Source organism: Anomaloglossus baeobatrachus, chromosome 6, assembly GCF_048569485.1.
Source record: "Anomaloglossus baeobatrachus isolate aAnoBae1 chromosome 6, aAnoBae1.hap1, whole genome shotgun sequence".
NCBI classification, from domain to species: Eukaryota; Metazoa; Chordata; class Amphibia; order Anura; family Aromobatidae; genus Anomaloglossus; species Anomaloglossus baeobatrachus.
The window spans coordinates 491,860,390-491,882,661 of NC_134358.1; the positions used below are offsets into that span (position 1 = coordinate 491,860,390).

The 22,272-nt window shown below is 47.1% G+C and overlaps 2 protein-coding genes across 3 annotated transcripts in view; one reads left to right on the forward strand and one right to left on the reverse strand.

Annotated features, from left to right (window-relative positions):
• Window positions 1-3,298, reverse strand: part of TTC21A (tetratricopeptide repeat domain 21A) — a 127,892-nt gene extending 124,594 nt beyond the window's left edge. For both annotated transcript variants that reach the window (XM_075315406.1, XM_075315405.1), the window contains exon 1: window positions 2,856-3,298. In XM_075315406.1, coding sequence (XP_075171521.1) covers window positions 2,856-2,882 — 27 coding nt within the window. In that variant the 5' untranslated portion in view covers window positions 2,883-3,298. The remainder of the gene's footprint in view (window positions 1-2,855) is intronic.
• Window positions 3,069-22,272, forward strand: part of GORASP1 (golgi reassembly stacking protein 1) — a 71,915-nt gene continuing 52,711 nt past the window's right edge. Inside the window, exon 1 of the mRNA XM_075315407.1 lies at window positions 3,069-3,242. Within this exon, the coding sequence (XP_075171522.1) occupies window positions 3,180-3,242 (63 nt within the window). The 5' untranslated portion in view covers window positions 3,069-3,179. The remainder of the gene's footprint in view (window positions 3,243-22,272) is intronic.

Genomic DNA, 22,272 nt, shown 5'->3' on the forward strand with positions numbered 1-22,272 from the left:
TCTGAGAGCCATGACTTGTTCATCTTGGTTCTTTTAGAAACACAGCGAGGGGACTCCAACCACAGTCTCCCTCGTTGCCACTAACTGGGCCACACACACCCCACTTGACTGGCATCGGTTGAGCCCCCTTTTGAAAAAGAAAAAGATGCTTTGCATGAAGCACTCTCAAAAATACGCGTGCCTTTCCCGTCCCCTGGCTGACCCAGGGGAAGAAAAGTCCTCTGAGAGCCATGACTTGTTCATCTTGGTTCTTTTAGAAACACAGCGAGGGGACTCCAACCACAGTCTCCCTCGTTGCCACTAACTGGGCCACACACACCCCACTTGACTGGCATCGGTTGAGCCCCCTTTTGAAAAAGAAAAAGATGCTTTGCATGAAGCACTCTCAAAAATACGCGTGCCTTTCCCGTCCCCTGGCTGACCCAGGGGAAGAAAAGTCCTCTGAGAGCCATGTCCACATTGTCAGTGGACAGACACGTGTGCTTATCTGCCAGCAGACCCACAGCAGCACTGAAGACAGGTTCCGAGAGAACGCTGGCTGCAGGACACGACAAGATCCCCAAGACGTACGTGGCGAGCTCAGGCAATTTATCAACATTGGAAGCCTAAAATGAGCAGGGCTCAAGTTGCACAATAATGGAATCGATGTTTCCTTGCATATACTCATATATCTGTGTGTCCTACTCTTTTTCCTTGTCCAGCTCTTTTGTTTTCGCATGAGTATATGTCCTTGTCACTTTCCCATGTGTTGTGAGTTGTTTGTGACCTTTTGGACACCTTTGAGGGTGTTTTCTAGGTGTTTTTCTGTGTTTGTGATTGCCAGCCATTGTTTCCTATGCAGTTCGAGTTCGGTTCGTCGAACGTTCGACGAACCGAACTCGAACGGGAGGTCCGTTCGGCGAACCAACCTCGAGCCGAACCGCGACCGGTTCGCTCATCTCTACTCGTAACTAGTGATGAGCGGGCACTGCCATGCTCAGGTGCTCTGTACTCGTAACTAGTGATGAGCGGGCACTACCATGCTCGGGTGCTCTGTACTCGTAACTAGTGATGAGCGGGCACTACCATGCTCGGGTGCTCTGTACTCGTAACTAGTGATGAGCGGGCACTACCATGCTCAGGTGCTCTGTACTCGTAACTAGTGATGAGCGGGCACTGCCATGCTCAGGTGCTCTGTACTCGTAACTAGTGATGAGCGGGCACTACCATGCTCAGGTGCTCTGTACGCGTAACTAGTGATGAGCGGGCACTACCATGCTCGGGTGCTCTGTACTCGTAACTAGTGATGAGCGGGCACTACCATGCTCGGGTGCTCTGTACTCGTAACTAGTGATGAGCGGGCACTGCCATGCTCAGGTGCTCTGTACTCGTAACTAGTGATGAGCGGGCACTGCCATGCTCAGGTGCTCTGTACTCGTAACTAGTGATGAGCGGGCACTACCATGCTCGGGTGCTCTGTACTCGTAACTAGTGATGAGCGGGCACTACCATGTACGGGTGCTCAGTACTCGTAACTAGTGATGAGCGGGCACTACCATGTACGGGTGCTCAGTACTCGTAACTAGTGATGAGCGGGCACTGCCATGCTCAGGTGCTCTGTACTCGTAACTAGTGATGAGTGAGCACTACCATGCTCGGGTGCTCTGTACTCGTAACTAGTGATGAGCGGGCACTACCATGTACGGGTGCTCAGTACTCGTAACTAGTGATGAGCGGGCACTACCATGTACGGGTGCTCAGTACTCGTAACTAGTGATGAGCGGGCACTGCCATGCTCAGGTGCTCTGTATTCGTGACTAAAGCTGATCGAGTATTACCATGCTCGGGTGCTCGGTATTCATAACTAGTGATGAGCAAGTATTACCATGCTCGGGTGCTCGGTACTAGTAACTAGTGATGAGCGGGCACTACCATGATCGGGGGTCGGTACTAGTAACTAGTGATGAGCGGGCACTACCATGATCGGGGGTCGGTACTAGTAACTAGTGATGAGCGGGCACTACCATCATCGGGGGTCGGTACTAGTAACTAGTGATGAGCGGGCACTACCATGATCGGGGGTCGGTCTGGTGTCGGGTGCTCAGATGAGCGCGACTCATGTACCAAATTTAATGAGTCTATGGGAAACTTTGAGATCTTCTGGAAAAATGCTGGGGTTCCCAATTGACTTCCATTATTCTCGGTACTCGAGTTGCGCCTATCCAAGCATCCATGGTTTTGAGTACTGAGCCCCCGAGCATCATAGTGCTCATTCATCACTAATCGTTAATTGTTGTGATCAATTAGTGGCATTATGGCTGCCTGCCAGCGCGCTCTACTGTCCTCTGACAACCCCCTATTCCCAGCACACAATCCGTGTTGTCAGATGAGGGTCCTCGGGCTGAGATTATGGTATAAAACGTCCCTAATTTGTAACATTTTGGATTGAACAAGAATAAAAATCGTCTTTTCTTTCCCTTCTTGGAGTGGGCAGGGTCTCCCGTGTGGTCTCCCGTGTGGTCTCCCGTGTGGTCTTCCGTGTGGTCTCCCGTGTGGTCTCCCGTGTGGTCTCCCGTGTGGTCTCCCGTGTGGTCTCCCGTGTGGTCTCCCGTGTGGTCTCCCGTGTGGTCTCCCGTGTGGTCTCCCGTGTGGTCTCCCGTGTATACGATCGGGAGCGTCTGACACCAGGATTATATTCAGGTGATAGCTTACAAAGTTGGGAGTAACCCTTCACAGTCTGGAATTGTCTAGAAATACAACTCAGGGGGCAGCAACCTGCATCAACCGGCTGTGGTGTGACTACAACTCCCAGCATGCCAGGCGGCCTCCCTGACCACAGACAATGATGTACACTAAGGACAAAGCGCTGATCTCACCATCATCTGAGGGTCTGTATCCGCCATCTCTTCGCTGAGCTCTGTACAGATATGTTATTGGGGCAGGCTCCCCTATGAGGCTGATCCGTTCTGCTCCTCCTCAGGCTTCAAGGATCTCTCCAGATTCCCCTGTGGAGCCGAGATCTCTATGCGCGTCCCTGGTTACCAGTTCCCTTCCTGTTGTCATGTGACGTCACTACCCGCCAGGCTTTGCAGTCGATGCCAGATCCTCTCCACCCTGCGCCATCAGCGCTGGATTAGTAGGCCTGGCGGGCGTGCAGTCGTGTGGTTCGTGTCCCCTGCTGTCACCGTCCGCTCCGCGACATGGGGCTGTCACTGAGCTCGGAGCCCGCGGATGGCGGCAATGAGGGCTACCACGTCCACGGGGTGAGTTCTCGTCACGGCATGCCTGTGTGTACTGCTGGAGGTCAGTGACGTGGGGTTTTCAGTGATTACAGCTCCAGGTGCCCGTGCCTGCTGCTGCATGCTGGGAGTGCTCCGGGCAGAGGTCCCCGGCGGCAGCGGCAGCAGCAGCAGCAGCAGCAGCAGCTCTCTTGTGTCTGTGTTCACACGTTGCGATTCTGCACTCATTGCTTTCTATAGTGAAAGAGTTGACAGGCAGCTTCTCCAAAAACGCAGCAGTTTTCCACTTCCGTGAGGGGGGGAAAAAAAGCAATTATATGAGATTTCTGCAATCTAATAGTAAAAAGCAGCTTACAATGTGCATAAAACTCCTGGAAAAAATGCAATGTATGAACACAGCCCAATGAGTTGGGGAAAAGTCACCTAATGCCACATTGCTGCTGCCCCTGATCACAGGAGGGTGCGGGGTAGGGGTCTGATCACGTGGTGCAGATTCCCGGGGGATTTTGCTGCAGAAATTTCTGAACTGTCCCATTTATCTGGAAAGAATCTTTCAGGTGAAGCAAAAAATTCTGCAGCAAATCTGCAATGTGCATTTACCCTAATGTCCTGTCGCCCCTCTATCCCAGCAGTGCACGTACAGGGGATCTCCGCCCGTCCACCAGGTCACAGGACCCTACTGGGGATCAGGCCCTCGAGCCAAAGGGGATTGCATGTCCCAAAAACAACCTTTTTAAAAGGATTCTGTCACCAGGTTTTTGCTCCCCCATCTGAGAGCAGCATAATGTAGAGACAGAGATCCTGATTCCAGCAATGTGTCACTTACTGAGCTGTTTGCTCTCAGTTTGATAAAATCACTTTTCTTTGCTGCAGATTTAGCATTATACAGAGCTGATGAATATGCTGGACTACCTGATAGCACACCAAGTAGTCCTGTAATGATCACCTGCTGTTTTTATCAAAACTACACTAAGCAGCCCAGTGACACACCACTGGAATCAGGAGATCTGCCCCTACGTTATGCTGCTCTCAGATTAGGTGGCAAAAAGCTGATGACATATTCCCTTTAACACATCTCCTTTGTGAACCAAACTAGACCCTGCTGTAGCTGACCGCAGTGGGCTTTTGCTGGGAACACAGTGCAGGAGGAATGGTATAGAGGGCGGGGGCTTCCAGGTAAACATTTATGGCCTCGGCTGTAAGTGGGTCCTTACTGAAGCCCTGGAAAGCCACGTTATTACAGCATCTGGGAAACCCTGTTAGGGCACATTCCCACAGGTCGTAAACTCTGTGGATTTTCCAGAAAATCTGGATATAAAGATCCACTGAGCTGTATGGTTCCTAGCAGCATTACACATGGAGGCCTCGTACATACAATCTGCAGGGTACAGTCACCTGGGCTGCACACCTCACATTCCAGGCACAGCAATATATGCCGCAGAGATTTCCAACTTATTATGGACAACTTCAGAGGCAATTTGTTTTTTTAAGTGCATTTAGTGACAAAAATGAATAATTAGTGGAAGAAGGTTATACTAGGTGGACCCAGGTCTTTTTTCAGCCATGTAACTTATTTTGGGCTACCCACAACCTTTGCACCTTTTGCCTTCTGTGGCCTCTGTGTTGCCCGGTTTATTCCTGGCTGCAGAATGAGCTGATTGGGTTACCCGGCATAGCCCAGAGCCCGCAGTAGGGCTTCAGAAGTGACCAGTGCTGATGTTTTGACCCCACACCCTCTAAGGCTAGGTTCACACTTCAGTTGTTTTGCTTCAGTCACAATCCGTCGCCTTGAGGAATTACGGATTCCTGCAAAATATTTTGCAGGAATCCAGTTTTTCCCCATAGACTTCTATTACGGTCACGGATTGTGACTGATGATGCTGCGTTGCATCCGCTGCGTCGCGGTCAGTCATTTTTTGACTGACCGCCGGGCGGGGAGCAACGCAGAACGTAACGTTTTTCGGGCCGTCGAAAACAACGCACCGCGCAGGAATCCGTCGCCATCCGTCACACTTGCAATGCATGTCTATGGTGCTGGATTCCGTCATGTTCTACTGAGCATGCCCAGCATGTTTGGCACGCCCACTGGGCTGTCCCAAACACAAACGGATCATGACTGATCCGTCAAAAAACGGACGCACAGCGAATGTAACGGACGCAACGGATCCGTTTTTTCACAGGATTCCTGTGAAAGGAATCCTGTGAAAAACATATCAGTTGCATCAGTTGACATCTAAAAAACAACTGATCCGTTGCTGACGGACCTGACGAATTGAAAACAACGGAAGTGTGAACTTAGCCTAAGGGTACCTTCACACTTGCGTTGTTTTCCTTCCGTCACAATCCGTTAACGGATTCCGCTGTTTCCCATAGACTTGTATGGATGACGGATTGTGCCAAAAGGACCTGCGTTGCTTCCGCTGGGCGCGCAGCGGGAGGAACGCAGCATATAACGTTTTTTTGAGCAGCGGAATCCTCAGGATTTCACTGCGCATGCTCTCCCTGGCTCCCTGCACCCGTAACCAAGGTAAATATCGGGTAACCAAGCAAAGTGCTTTGCCTAGTTATACCCGATATTTACCCTTGGTACGTGTGCAGGGAGCCCGACACTTCCCCGCTTGGCTCAGCCCCCTCCCGCACTCCACTCCGCATGTGTACACACACACACACACACACACACACACACACACACACACACCCCTGTCCTCAGTGCCATGGCCCCGCTCGGTTCCACTCACTCCGCCCCCCCGCACACATTCTGGGCGTCCGAGCGATCAGCTGATCTCCCGGCGGTCGGCTGCTGTGAGCGATCAGCTGATCACCCGGCGGCCGGCTGCTGTGAGCGATCAGCTGATCACCCGGCGGCCGGCTGCTGTGAGCGATCAGCTGATCACCCGGCGGCCGGCTGCTGTGAGCGATCAGCTGATCACCCGGCGGCCGGCTGCTGTGAGCGATCAGCTGATCACCCGGCGGCCGGCTGCTGTGAGCGATCAGCTGATCACCCGGCGGCCGGCTGCTGTGAGCGATCAGCTGATCACCCGGCGGCCGGCTGCTGTGAGCGATCAGCTGATCACCCGGCGACCGGCTGCTGTGAGCGATCAGCTGATCACCCGGCGACCGGCTGCTGTGAGCGATCAGCTGGTCGTTCACAATAGTCTGCCACCGGTAAACTGTAAAAAAAAAAAAAATCAAAACGGATTCCGTTGTTTTGCAGCATCCGTTGAATCCATTGTGCCACTATATGCAACACATCCGTTGCATCCGTCACACAGCGCAATGCAACGGATGCCGTTCAACGCAAGTGTGAAACTAGCCTACGGCCCCTTTCACACATCAGTTATTTTCTGTCAGTCACAATCCGCTGGCTCGACGGATCCATCGCAGATTGTGGGAAAAAAGGATGCGATGGATCTGACTGGCTGGTTATTTGATACTAAATAAAATAAATTGGAGCACGCTCAGTTAAAAAAAAAAAAAAAACAGAATCAGTCGCCGGATTCCATCATTTGATGGATTACGACGGATCCTGCACCCATAGGCTTCCATTCTACCAAACGACGGACGACGATGGAGCTATCGCTGTCCGATCTTTCGATGTAGACAAGAAACGTTACTTTGTCCATTGTCTCCGTCCACCGGACAAACAGTTTTCGACGGATCAGTCGAACAACGGATGTAATGTGAGGCCATCCATCACGATCCGTCGCTAATACAAGTCATAAAGAAAAAAACGGATCGAGCGGCATCAGTCCCCGGATCCGTGTTTTTTCAAAATTTGACGGATTGTGACTGATGGCAAAAAAATGATGTGTGAAAGGGGCCTAAGATGCGATATCTGAGGATCGTGCACACATCTCAGCTGATCTCTCTTGAGATGAAAGGATTGCTCATGATCTGGGTAAAGTCCTAACACCCCAAATACACCGAACATCTGCTGGTCCTTCAGAAGTCGGTAGATTTGGCTGCTGTTTCTCTAAGGCTGCTTTCACACTACGTTTTTTTAACATGCGTCCAGAACGTTTTTTTTAACGCAAAAACTGATCCAGTGCAAATGCATTTTCATTTCAATGCATTTGCAATGGACTTGCGTCAACATGCGTTCACCTGCGTTTGCATGCGTTATAGTGAGGATCCAGCGAGTTGCAGTTTTTTAACTTTTTTCAAAAACGCTACTTGTAGCTTTTTTGAGCTGCGTCCAAATACTGTTTATTACTGGATCCTGACTATACTGCACGCAAACGTATGTGAACGCTGGCATGCTGATAGACAGGATCCTGCTTGCTCTACTGAGCATGCCCAGAAACCAGCCTCGCGTGATCAGTCTCTCTCTCCCCCTCCCTCTCTGTCTCTCTCCCCCGCCTAAGAGCTGCGACACTCGTAACCAATGTAAATATCAGGTAACCAAGCAAAGCGCTTCGCTTAGTTACCCGATGTTTACGTTGGTTACGTGTGCAGACGCTCATAACCAAGGTAAATATCGGGTATCCAAGCAAGCTACCCGATGTTTTCCTTGGTTACGAGCCTCCGCAGCTGTCAGATGCCGGCTCCCAGTCTGTCACGTTCAGTTCCACTGACTCCCGATTACATGACTCCAATTCCCGCCCCTAAACATCCAGTGACCGGATCCTGCAAAATAGCACATGCGTTTGCATGCATTTTTTTGCTGTAAAAGCAGGATCCGCTTTTACAGCAAAAAAACGTTCATGACGCATGTTAAAAAAACGTAGTGTGAAAGTAGCCTAAGGTGTGTAACCAGCTTGACAAGTAGCTCGGTGTCCTTGTACCCTGGATGAGTAAGACGTCGCCTTTGTGAACTATTGGGTTGCATTGGATTTGATGTGATCGTGTTCGCATGATTGCAATGCCTGGAGGATAGACACTCGCTGGATTGGGTAACGTGAATATATTTGACACTGGACCCAGACGAGTGAAACTCAAGTATTAACTGATGTTAAGAATATGACGTTCCCTATGGATAGAAAGAACGGACTGGTATTTAGGAGATTTGCGCAAATAAATAGAATAAAATAAGGCTAAATTCACACACATCAGAGCTCTGCGCTGAGCTCTACATCATGGAGCATCCAAAAAACTGGATTTCAATGCAATGCCCAACCAGGCCTAGACTGAGCCCTGGCCAAAGGAGTCACTGTGGACTCTGCCCGGCTACCATAGTCATATTGGTCTACGGTACTATGAAGGAGAATCCTCCTATACCTTCCGAATAGTATAGGGCAAACCTACTCCTGCTCATACCTGGCAACTAGCTACTAAAGTTATTGTAAAGTGCGTGGAATAAGTTGGTGCTATATAAATAAAACTTATAATAATATTGGGCTCATACCCGTGTGGAGGAAATCGCATGCAAAAAATTCCACTGGGAATTTGAGGTTCCCCTTTCAGGCCTTTATATACTATAATACATGTAGTAGATTTTTGCCATACGAGATTCCCGATTCTCCCCCAACTTAATCAACTTGTATTAGCAGTCCGGGTCTGATTAATCTGTGCGACTGCAGATGGCAGCCTGTAGTTGGAGGCCATGAGACGCGGCGTGGGATTCTGCAGAAGCGATGTGATTACTTGGGTCCACTTCATTTCTAAAATTCAGCATTTTACAATGTCAGATTTGTGACTTATTAAAAAAAAAGTGTTTGTGTGAAGCACGGCTCCAAAGAGCTCAGTATTGCTGCGCTCAGTGGTGATATACGCTCGTGTTTGCACATGCCGCCTCTCCAGTATTATGTCTGCATGCCTGATTGCTTAGAAAAGCTCCCCAGCTCACGAGCTTAGCGTAATGAATCATTCACTCTGAAATCCTTCATAGGGACAGGTTTTTGGAACTGAATATGTAAACAAGATTAAAAAAAGGAAAAACAATGAAAAGAAACAATAAGAAATTAAAAATAAACGCAAACTGGGTGTTCTGGGGCCCTCGTAACCTCCTGTTACTCGGTTACAAAGTAGGCCTTGTGCACACGCTGCATTTTTTGCCGCATTTTTTGGGCGCAGTTTTGGTCCCAACCCAGTTTTGGTCCTTCCCCAGCAAAGTCTTAGATTTCAGTTTTTCTGTCCGCACGTTGCAGCTTTTTTTGGCTGAATCCTTGTGGTAACCACAAAGATGCAGCATGTCAATTCTTTCTGCATTTTTTGCCAGCGTTTTTGAGCTTTTCCAGTCAATACATTTGACACTTAAAAAAAAAAAAAAAATGCACTGGGCAAAAATGTGGTGTAAAACACAGCAAAAGAATGCATGCTGAGGGTGCATTCTTTTTTTTTTTTTTTTTTTTTTAGTTTTTTTTTGGGGACCAAAAAACGTGCATTTTTGTGGTCACCACAAAGATGCAGTGTGCGCACATGGCCTAAGGCTACATTCACACAGGATGTTTTTTCTCATGTTTCATCTGCAGCAAACCTCATGTTTTACCAGGAAATAACCTGAGGTTTTGTCGCATTAGGTTTGCACTTCCTCATTAATTTGAATCGGTGCAAAACTGCGGTAAAATCGCTGCAAAAACCAAGGTGGTTGACAAAACAGGAAAAAAGCGCAGGCTGTGTGTGTGTGTGTGTGTGTGTGTGTGTGTGTGTGTGTGTGTGTTCTTTCGTTCGCGCATGAGACTTCAGGACTCTCATAGACTTTGCTGGGACTGTGAAGGCAGCGTTTTATTAGCATGGCTTCACCAAGGCAAAAATCATGCTAAAAAAAACACAGCAAAAACGCAGTGTTGTTGAGAATTGACATTGCAGAATTTCTGCACCAATCCCACACCTTAGTTTACTTGTTTTTTCATTGCATTTTGTGTGAATTTTTTTTTTATGCGTTTTTTTTGTTGCATTTTTAACACATGCGTTTTCGTAGTATAAACCAATAAAGTTGGTTGAAACACAAGGCAGCAGAGAAGACAGGAAGTTGCCTAAAGCAAAGCAACAAGTTTATTATTACAGTTTATAGTGATGTGAAATTATGCATAATTATAACCGTCACCATCTCATAAGAGCCACTATAACCGCCCACGTCCCAACACACGCAAACCCATATGCAGACACAAAAATATAAAAATATAGCTAGACAGATGACAGAGATCCTGCAGATATATAATGTCCCATTCCCTTACATATTATACACTTGTACCCGTTACTGCCTTTCATGTGTCACTTACAGGTGTTTAACCTAATACAGATATTTTTTTCAATTAATTATCTACTTTTGATAACCAGGCAAGGTAAAGCAGACAGCTATGGGCTGATATTATCAGACTGGGAAAGATCATGGTTATTTGGCCCTTCCCAGCCTAAAAATAGCAGCCCACAGCCACCCCAGAAGTGACACGGCACATTAGATGCGCCAACTGTGGTCCTTTGCTCTTCTCTTGCCGATTGCCTTGGTATGGTGGCAATCTGGGCCAGTTTGGGGTTGTCAGCTGGTATCAAGCCCTTGTGATGGAGAGGCATCTATCAGACCTCATCATTACTAACCCTGTAAGTGAAAAGAAAAACAGACTTTGAAAAAACACCCCACTACGCTTTCCCCTGGTTCACCCATTTATTAACAAACATGCAGGTCCGCCGTAGTCATGGGATTCTGACAGTCCACAAATGGAAATCTGAAATACATAAAGACAAGACACTAGCCCTCGTTCACCAATTTATTAGAAAGCAAAGGTCCCAGCTCCAGTGTAGTCCTGTGGTTCCCAAGATGCTCCTCAATTACCTCCTAGATCAAAGGCTATAGAACCTCAGAACAAGACTCCATAGACTTTGAGTAGCAGCCATTCCCGACTCATGCTTCGCTCCAAGAGACCCTGAACACTAATGAGAGGTGACGTCATAAGAGTAATGAGCGGTGACGGAGCTTTTTCGAAGAGGCAGTGCTGGAGCCACAAGGGGGGTGGTAAACTTAATTTTTTTTTAATATATAAAGTATGGCTTGGACTTGGACTTGCGCACGTTGCGTACAGTCACTGCAGAAATTTCTGCAGCGATCTGAAGAGCACATGTGCGCTTTAAATCGCTGCAGAAATGTCTGTAGTGAAAGCCGATTCCATGCGCTCTGCCTGCAGCTCCTCCCATAGACAGAGCAGGAGCTGCCGGCAAAGCGCACGGAAGAAGTGACATGTCACTTCTTTTTACGCAGCGCTTCGGCAGTAGCCGAAGCGCTGCGCTTTTAAACGCCACGTGCGCACGGCCCCTGCACAATCTCCATAGACTGTGCAGGGGACGCAGGACGCATGCAGTTATGCTGCGCTACAAAGCGCAGCGTAACTGCATGTATTTACGCAACGTGCGCACATAGCCTTAGGTCACGTGCACACATTGAGTACTTGGTGAGGTTTTTACCTCAGTATTTGTAGCCAAAACCAGGAGTGGAGCAATCAGAGGAAAAGTATCATAGAAACACAGGCACCACTTCTGTATTTTTCACTTATTACTGGTTTTGGCTACAAATACTGAGGTAAAAAACTCAGCATTCAGCGTGAGCACGTGGCCTTAGTCATTCAGGATGTGGGTTTTTTATCCAGAAGGCAAGTGCTTGGATACTTATGTTCTCATTTTAGATATTCATGGATAAAATGAAAATAACTTCCCAGCTTCCCCATACACATAACCGTTCAGCTCAGTTGTGCATGTGTGTCTTGTCACTAGTGAGAGAGGTAGAACGATGCCCGTACACTCTTGGATGGTGGTTCGATCGAATGCTTGCCTGGCTAGTTGAGCATGAGTCTGGCATTGTTTAATCTCTCAAATAAGGCCCTGCGCACACTTGCCGGTTTTTGCCGCGTATTTCCTGCGGTTTTGCTGCATGTTTCGCTGCAGAAAATGTTCATAACATCTCTGCAGTGAATCACCAGCAAAACCTATGGAAAAAAAAATCCTGTGCGCACTATGCGGAATTTGACAGCTGCATGTTTTGCTCTGGGATTCCCGCAGCAAAAACAATTGCATGTCACTTCTTTTCCGCACGTCGCTGCGGGATTTCACTCCTTTGACTGCAATGTAATCGTGAAATAACGCAGACAGCAAAATCTGTGCGATTCATTGCGTTTTCCTGCTTTATTTCCTCCGGTATTTCGCGGTTTACCTGCGGTAATGTACATCGCTGCCTGCGGTTTGCAGGGAAGTGATGTCATTATGACAGGAAGAGGAAGCGGAGCAGAGTAAACAGACACAGACATAGAACACACACAGATCACACTCACACACAGACATATAGAATACACATAGAAAGCAAACTGACATATAGAAAAAAAAACCACGTGGGCTCCGCTGTATTTTTACCGTCCATCCGAGGTAAGCACACAGCGGCGGCCCAGTATTCTCAGGCTGGGGAGGGCCAGGGATAATGCCCCCTCCCGCAGCCGAGAATATCAGCCGCAGCTGCCCCGGGACTGTCGCGTCGCATCCATTATGCGGCAGTACCGGAGTGTCCCCAGCTCTTCCTGTTGCCGTGATGCGGTGACAGACAGGGTAATAAGGAGTTAATGGCGGCGGATCGCTGCCACTAAATCCAGGCTTGATCATGGCCGCGTCTGAGACAGCTGACATGATCAACCAGTAAGTAAAGTGAAAAAACACACACCCTGAAAAATCCTTTATTTTAAATAAAACACAAATAAGCCTCCTCGTTCACCCTTTTATTAACCCCTCCACACAGCTCCGGCGTAATCCATGTCCTGCGATGCTTGCATCCAGCTGCGACTGACACTGACACAGCGCTGAATGCAGCCTCGCAGCGAGACAGCAGAGGTAACCACAGGGCATTTCCCACGGCCGGTAATGTGAACTCACATTACAGCTCGGGAGAAATGCAGTGATCTGTCCTTTGTCTGTCTATCCCTCTATCTATCCCTCTATCTATTCTTCTATCTGTCTATTTATCTATCTATCTACTATCTATCTCAGAAGGAAATCATTTTTTTTTTTTTTCTTCAATGTGCTTTATTGCATTGAATGCAATAAAACACATGTACCAACCGGCAAAACCACGGCAAACCGCATGCGGTTTTCGGGTGCGGTTTGCCCCGGTTTTTTACCGCGGTGCGGTAATCTTTCAGACCCTGCGGAATTTTCTTAAGAAAAATTCTGTTTTCCAGTGCGCACAGGGCCTAAGACATTTTAATACACCATGTCAAATCCTTTTTTTTTTCCCCGTCATCTATCAGGAAGAGTCCGGTGGTGCTTGTGTATTAGGTGATTGGTTGGTCCCACAAAAAATTTCAAATATGACCAACATTAATATACTTGGAGACCTTTAAAGACACTCTGTCAGGAGGTTTTGCTATGTAATCTAAGGACAGCATGCTATAGGGGTTAACACTCAGATTTCAGAGATGCGTCTCTCATCAAGCTTCGTGCTGCTATTTACTTGAAATAGTTGTTTTAGCACCATAAAATTCATTGCTTGACTACATTAGTGACAGCAGCCTGGTTGTCTGGCACGCCCCCTCTTGTGGTAAGCAGCTCACTGCTTATAGACACTGTATGCACATAGCCAAATGTGGGCGGAGTTAGCTTTCTTAGCTCTTTCTTATTGTTAGATTTAAAAACTCTTGATTGTGTCAGAATTGTTGCACCCAGTAAACTAAGTGATAAATCATTGATTCAGGATCTCTTTCCCTCCCTACATCATGCTGCTCTCAGATGAGGTAGCAAAAACCTGATTAGGTTCAATTTAAACCTTTGCCGAACTATCGCTTGAGCAATCGGATTGTGCGTAGAATTTAAACAGTCAACATGTCCAATCTTTCTTTCCTAACATATGTAAGAAGCTTCCATGCACCTGTAATGGTCGCCAGGTTCAGCCAACAACTAATGTGTATGGGGGAGAGAGGGTAAAGTCCATAAAGTTAAAAAGTATAAAGTATGGCAGTAGCTTTTCTGCTTCTTTGTTGCTAGAACTGAGGGTGGATGCCGTCCTAACAAATGATCCACAGTTATTTGCACTTCAAAGGGAATAGAGCAGAATGGGCATCATCCATCCCCATTATAGTACAGGTTATGGGTCTGCGTACTCTAGGTGTCACAATGTCACACGCATTGATTTTAGGGTGGTTGGTTTTTTTCATCACTTATAATGCTCTTTTAGGCCCTGTCCACATATTGATGCAGATTTCATGCCAAAATCTTCATCAGAAGAGCCAACGTTCCCCATGAAATGCACGTGACTCGAGTTTTTGCAACTCTACTTACATGCAACACGAAAAAAATAATGCATACATTTTTGCCTCTACTGTGTTAGGCCCAGTGCCCACGCTGTGTAGTTTCGACCCGTATTTTCAGAAATCTGCAGCAAAATCTGCATGTCCATTGTGAAGCCAGCAAAGTCTATGAGAATTCAGAAGTGCTGTGCCCATGTTGCTTATTTTTCCCTTGCAGATTTGGTGCAGAAAAAAAAAAATCTGCACCACATATGCAAGGGAAAAATACTCAATGTGGGCACAACACTTCTGAATTCTCATAGACTTTGCAGGCTTCACAATGGACATGTAAATTTTGCTGCAGATTTCTGAAAATCTGCGTCAAAATACGCAGCGTGGGCACAGGGCCTTACTGTTCTTCGGAACCTGCATAGGAAAGTCAGGAGATAATCCAAATTGAAAGGAGCTATTAGGCTATGTGCCCACGCTAGAATGTCCCTGCGGATTTTTTTGCCTGAAAATCCGCGACTTTCGCGGCAAATCCGCACCCGCGGATTTTGATGCGGATTTTTTTTTTCCCCATTCAAAGCCAAAAATCCGCACCAAATCTGCACCAAACAATTGACATGCTGCAGATTTTTCCGGATCAAAATCCGCGGCAAATCCGCCGCGGAAAAATCCGCAGCGTGGGCACAGCATTTCCAAAATGCCATTGAAATGGCTTGGAAGTGCTGCTGCTGCAGATTTTCGGCAAATCCGCGGTAAATCCGCGGCAAAATCCGCAGTAAATCCTGTAGCATGGGCACATAGCCTAACCCTCCACGGGCACAAACCTCTGTATTCAAGAACCCTGGGCTTATACACAGCAAAGCCCATAGTTGGACGGTGTGTGAGGTTGCACGCAGTTCACATGCTGCATTATGGGGGTGCACTCTCTTGCTGCGATGCGAGGTAACACAGGAGCGCAAACCTTTGAAGAAAAGTCTAGCAATTTATTATAACCGCTCATAAACTGCTCCTCAAACATAGCATGAGCCTCTTCCGGCTGAAATGAACATACAGGCGTTAAGGGTGCTTTACGCGCTGCGACATCGATAGCGATGTCGTGCGCAATAGCACCCGCCCCCGTCGTTCGTGCGACATTTGGTGATCGCTGCTGTAGTGAACATTATCGCTACGGCAGCGTCACACGCACATACCTTGTCGGCGACGTCGCAGTGACCGCCGAACAATCCCTCCTTCAAGGGGGAGGTGCGTTTGGCGTCATAGCAAGGTCACTGCGGCGTCACTAAGCGGCCGTCCAATAGCAGAGGAGCGGCGGAGATGAGCGGCCGGAACATGCCGCCCACCTCCTTCCTTCCTCATTGCCGGTGGACGCAGGTAAGGAGATGTTATTCGTTCCTGCTGTGTCACACACAGCAATGTGTGCTGCCTCAGGAACGATGAACAACATCGTAACTGCAGCAGCAACGATATGATGAAAAGGAGCGACAAGTCAACGAGCAGCGATTTTTGACGATTTTGCGATTGTAGATCGTCGCTCCTTGGTGTCACATGGTGTGATGTCGCTAACGGCGCCGGATGTGCGTCACTAACGACGTGACCCTGACGATATATCGTTAGCAATGTCGCAGCGTGTAAAGTACCCCCGTTTAGCGTTATGATCTCACTCACCCCAGCCAGTGTTCAGACACGGCTTTCAAGACCATTACCTTCTGCAAAGGTTTCTTTCCAGGGCATCACAGCCCACCATACACTGACCACAGTCAGGCAAAGTGAACCCTCTCCTCTCTCACTGGGTCCCTTCAGAGAGGCCTCATACCTCTATCCAGAGTTGAGCAACCTCCTCAGTCTCGGAGGCTGCTTCTCTCACAGCACTGCAATCTCTATACTAGCTGCAGTCTCTACACCAGAGGTCTCAAACATGCGGCCCACGGGCAGCATACGTCCCCTGAGGCTGCTTCTTGCGGCCCGCAGACACCTAGACCCCATGACGATTGTGGCCCGGTACATACACTGGACCGCCGCTGTCAGCACTTTCCTTCCGGTGAGTATAATTTGCAGCACCGCGCAGAGAAGCACACCTTTACACAGCTTTACTAACTGCAGCTGCCTCTGGCCAATCAGAGGCCAGCAGCTAACGTTGGTGTATTCTGATTGGCCAGTGCGGCTGCCATTAGTAAAGATGTGAGGAGAACAGCAGTGCCGCAAATCGTTTCTGAGCAGGAAAGCGCTGATGGTGGCGGCCCCGTGTATGTACCAGGCCGCAATCATCACTGGCTCTAGGTGCCTGCGGCTGCAAGAAGCAGGTAAAGAGGACAACGAGGGAACAAAGGAAAGGTGAGAGAAATCTATTTTTTTTTTTTTCTCTGTACGTGAAAAGTCATAACGGGGTATTACTACAGGTTGGCACTTTACTACATGGGGGCAATATGGGCGCATTACTGCAAGGGAGCAATATGGAGACATTACTACAAGGGAGCAATATGGGCACATTACTACAAGGGAGCAATATGGGGACATTACTACAAGGGGGCAATATGGGCACATTACTACAGGATGAGGACATTACTAAAAGATGAGGACCAGGATGGAAATGTAAGTACAAAATGTTGGCCAAAATTATTATATGGTGGTAATTGTAAAACGATATCACTTACAAGAAGGGGATTAAATGTAAAAATAAAATAAAAAAAAAAATAATATATATATATATATATATATATATATATATATATATATATATATATATATATATATATATATATATATATATATATATTATAAATTATAAATTTTCCAATTAAAAAGTATTTTTAATATATAAACTGAAATATAAAAGTGCACATTTACTATAATACAGGCAAAAAAATGTTCAAAAAGTGTTATCCAAAGGTGTATAGAAAAAATATGCGATCACTAAAAAGGTTACTGGATTCAGCAAAGAATGCGGCCCCCCAAATAATTTTGTTTTGCATGTGTGGCCTTTATACTCAGCTGAGTTTGAGACCCCTGCTCTACACCATGGGTCAACCAACAGGCTCCATTAAATCTCTCATGCGACCTGTCAGACACATGTCAAACACACCAATGGGTGGGGTATGTAGATGGCCAGACCCACCCATCTCTCCAGCCACCTGTGAATACTATAGCAAAACATGTGGCCCTAAAAGTCCCAGCACTCCTGAGGATCACGCCACTTATGTGGTACTAATCGGCCAGTAATAATGTAGTCAGTCGCCTACTCAGGTGGCAAAGCTGTATAACGGACCAGTAGGCACTCAGTGTGATGCAGTTGGAGTTTCATTGAGGCACTGTGCTCTCAGCATAAATTACTGCATGCGATGGTCCATTTCATGTTATGGATGCAGATGAGTGAAGATTCAAGTATGCCAGCTTCTCCAAATATTTCCTAAAAATTCCATTCAAGGCGAGTAGGTACACCACAAATCACAAGGAATCTAATTGACCTGAAAAGATATGTATCCCATTCTGAGGTAACCCCCTTTAAGCTCTTTAATGCAAATCCAGCTTTAGTAATGTCACAGTGACCTCAAAATAGATGGCTATGTGCAACCAGGTAGTAACTTTTCTTTACTGTTGTTCTGCCACACTCTCTGTAGAAGTTCTTCAGTGTTTTATAGTTTTCTATTCCTATATTACTAAGCTGTGATGTCTTTTCACTCTCCAAATTTATAAAACAAAAAAAAAAAAATGGCTGCTGCATTCCCTGCTTCTGCTTTTATACAGGCTACATGATAGTCTCTGATTAATTGTGATAGGTTCCCGCATAATGTCATGAGTCTTTCTAACTGTCCATAGGCTCATGTGAGTTTTCTCTGACATGCAGTCTCCTGCATTATGGAAAATGTCAGTGGGTGTTTTTAGTTATTTATGCAACGCGTTTCGCAATATTGATTGCTTTTTGCCAGGTCCAGTGAATTTATAAAAAGACAGAAGCCTGGTGTAAAAGAGCTAGTAGTGGGAGATTGCTTCTACTGTTTTGTTAGGCTGCTTTCACACATCCGGTTTTCGCTGAGCGGCAAAATACGGTGCTCTGCAGAAAAAACGCAACCGTTTTTTGGGGGGGTTCCGCCGGTTGCGTTTTTCCCCGCATAGACTTGCATTAGCGCCGTATTGTGCCACATAGCCTTGCGTTGCGTCCGTTTTTTGCCGGATGCGGCATATTTAGCCCATGCGGCGGCCGGATGGAACATTGCCTGGCACGTTTTTTGTTGCGGCGAAAAAACCACATCACACCGATTTACAATGCAAGCCTATGGATGCCGGATGCGGCGTCCTGTAGCAAAAAAATGCATCCGGCCGCCGGATGCGTTTTTTTTTTGCACTGTGCATGCTCAGTATCAAGCCGCATCCGTCAAAAAAAACGGGCCGCATGGAAAAACTTATGCAACGGATCCGTTTTTTTCCGCAGCATCCGTTGCATAGGTTTTTGAGCCAGATTGAGCCGCACTGCAAAAACCGGATGTGTGAAAGCAGTCGAAGTCTATGAAAAAATAAGAATTGTGATCAGATTTATTACACGTCTTTTACTAAATCGCCCTAATGTTTATTTTTGCGGTTTCATTTAGTGAAATTAAAGCTCTGCTCAGTTCTCCGAGTTATATACCGTCAGTCAGCCATGATGGTGATGAGGCCTGGAGAAGATGCCAGGAAGTTGGTAAAACGACGGTCTCTCCTCAGAGCTGAGCAGACTCTATACTCAGATTTTCCGGCCTGGGATGTTGCCCTGGGTGTGACACATCTCGGCACTGGCGTGGCTCCTGACAAACAAGTAATGTGTCTCCTCCCTTGTAAATGAGTCTGCGAAGGGCAGAGCAGTGATAGATTTTTAACTCTTTTTCATCTAGAACATGAATTGTGCACTAATGACATTGTGTAAGCGGCTTCAGGTTGGTTTTCAGAGAACATTAACAAGTTTACTATTTTTTCTCATTTAAAATACTAAGACCCCCGGAGTAATGCGTGCCAAATTCCTTAAAGATTGACTAAACTTTCACCGTTTTTTTAAAAATATTTTGCAGGCACTTTGTCTGCAGATTGGTGGTTCCCGATAATGAAGGCTCCACCGGTCTCTCAGTAGACCCCCGAGACGTGCGCAGCTCAGGAGACAGAAGAGCACAGCTTCTTCCTGAGCGCACAGAGCGCAGTACGGATTCCATAGAAAGCGTAGGCTGTACTTTGCTCTGTGCACTTGTTCAGGAAGAAGCTGCGCTCTTCTGTCTCCTGAGCTGCGCACTTTTCCAGGGGTCTATTGAGCTATTAGTGGGGCTCTCACTACCCAGATCAGCAACGATCTGCAGGCAATTTAAGGGACTGCGACATCTGAAAGAACAAAAAAAAATGGTGAAAGCTTAGGCTGCTTTCACACATCCGGTTTTTGCAGTGCAGCTCAATCCGGCTCAAAAACATATGCAACGGATACGGCGAAAAAAACGCATCCTTTGCATACGTTTTTACATGCGGCCCGTCCGGTTTTTGACGGATGCGGCTTGATACTGAGCATGCGCAGTGTAACAAACCGCATCCGCCCGCCAGATGCGTTTTTTGCCGCAGGACGCCGCATCCGGCGTCCATAGGCTTGCATTGTAAATCGCGCCGGATCGTTTTTTTTCGCCACACGAAAAAACGTGCTAGGCAACGTTCCATCCGGCAGCCGCATGGGCTAAATATGCCGCATCCGACAAAAAACGGACGCAACGCAAGGCCATGTGGCACAATACAATGCTAATTCAAGTCTATGCGGAAAAAAACGCAACCGGCGGCAAAAAAAAAGGTTGCATTTTTTCTGCAAAGCGCCGTATTGTGCCGCTCAGCAAAAATCGGATGTGTGAAAGCAGCCTATGTTAGGCTACTTTCACACTTGCGCTGTTTGGCATCAGTCACAATCGTTATGTGACGCATGTGACTGATGCGTTGTAATTAGTGTGATAATAAAGGCAACGGATTCCTGTGAAATAACGTTTTGTGTTTGTTTTTTGTTTTCTATAGCCGGGAAAGTATATATGCAGAGACCGACCAAGACCAGGAGTGCTTTTAGACTATTTAGAACGTTATGCTGGGCATGCTCAGTAGAACGTGATGGAATCCTGCTCTGGAATCAGTCACCAGACGCATGACGATGTAATCCAGCACCATACACATTCATTATGCCTCTTAATGGATCCCGACGAAATCCTGCGGAGTGCGTTTTTTTTTACAGCAACAAAAAATGTTACATTGCGCGTTCCTCCCGCCCGACGCTCAGTCACTAAACGACTGATGCGCTGCGAGGTGGATGCAACGCAAGACCTTCCATTGCAATCCGCCCTTAATAGAAGTCTATGAGGAATAAATGGATTCATGCAACGGTTACCGTAATTCCTCAAGTTGGCGGATTGCAACGGATGCAAAACAACGCAAGTGTGAAAGAAGCCTTACTCTTTTTAAGCAGCGTGCACCTCTTAATGCATTTGGCGCATTCATCAGCTGCCATGCATTATTGCAAGTAATGTACTACGGCCAGAAACGTGAGTACATTTCTACCGTTATTTAAACCATTTTATGTGGTGTAAATTCTGAATTACGGTAGTCTCCATCGCTTGGCCATCCCACCAGTCCAGCTCTGCTTCTGGCTATTGGGGCAAAAACTATTTGTTAAATTGCTCCCTATGTTTCTTTAATGAGCAAATGAAGTACTGATTAGTACTGTACTATACATTATGGCAGAAAAAGCTGCCCAAAGCCAATCACAACTAAAGCTAGAAAATAAGGGGAATGTGGCGTCCTGTGCCTGCTCGTCACAGATAATTACATGTATGTTATATTTTAGGAGGGTACTGAAGAGAGGTCCTGTCCTGAGGAGATTTCTAAAAATCTGGAGGGGCCAGCTACACTTGTCAGGGTATCAGTCCCTAGGTCACCGGTGCCTTCAGGTTCGGTGACAAAACTGAGAGACTACAGCCTGGAGGACCCCAGGAGTTAGGTGGTGATGCTCAGTGCCAGAGGGTTGTCTTCTCGCCCTCCCAACTAGGGCTTGGTCCTGGGGTATGTGTTGAGGTAGGGATGAAATTCCGCATTCATTAGATGCGACTGTCCCAGGACTCTACCTGGCTCATCCCGATTGACCTGGTGTGGTGTCAATTGGGGTAATAAGGAGTTAATGGCAGCTGTAAGTGAAAGTAAATAAACACAATCACCCAAAAAATCCTTTATTTGAAATAAAAGACAAAAAAGCCCCCTCTTTCACCACTTTATTAACCCCTACAACACCCCTCCAGGTCCGACGTAAACCACACTAGGTCCCACGACGCATCCAGCTCTGCTACATCTGACAATCACAGCGAGCGGCCATAGAACTTGACTGCTCGCTGTGAGGGTTGGGCCACAAGTGAAGTGAGTCGCGCGGGATCAGCAGAGACTTCAACTGTCACCGCACAACACCTGACTGAAGTCACCGCTGATTTTGCGCTCACTTTAGTCGCGGCCGGATTTGCACCGCACATCACCTGACTGGAGTCCTCCACTTGTGACCGCATATCAGGCCGCAGCTGAAGTGAGCCGCGAGATCAGCTGTGACATTAGTCAGGTGATGTGCGTTGTCATCACCTGAGTGAGGTCAGCGCTAATCCCGCGTCTCACTTCAGTAGAGGTCTGACAGGTGGAGGACTCCTGCGTTGTTTTTTTAAGCCAAAAACGCTGCTCAAAGTATTCACCACAAAGATAAAAATGCTGCATCTTTGTGGTTTAAAAAAAAAACAAAAAAAAACCGCAGCGTGCACACACAGCCTAAGGGAGTGTATGAAAATGTATGTTTTGCTGTAAGCAGCACAGATGACCAAATTCTCATTAAGGCTAACAATACATGTTGTACAGATGGAAATATACATGTAATTATCTGTGGCGACCAGGCACAGAGT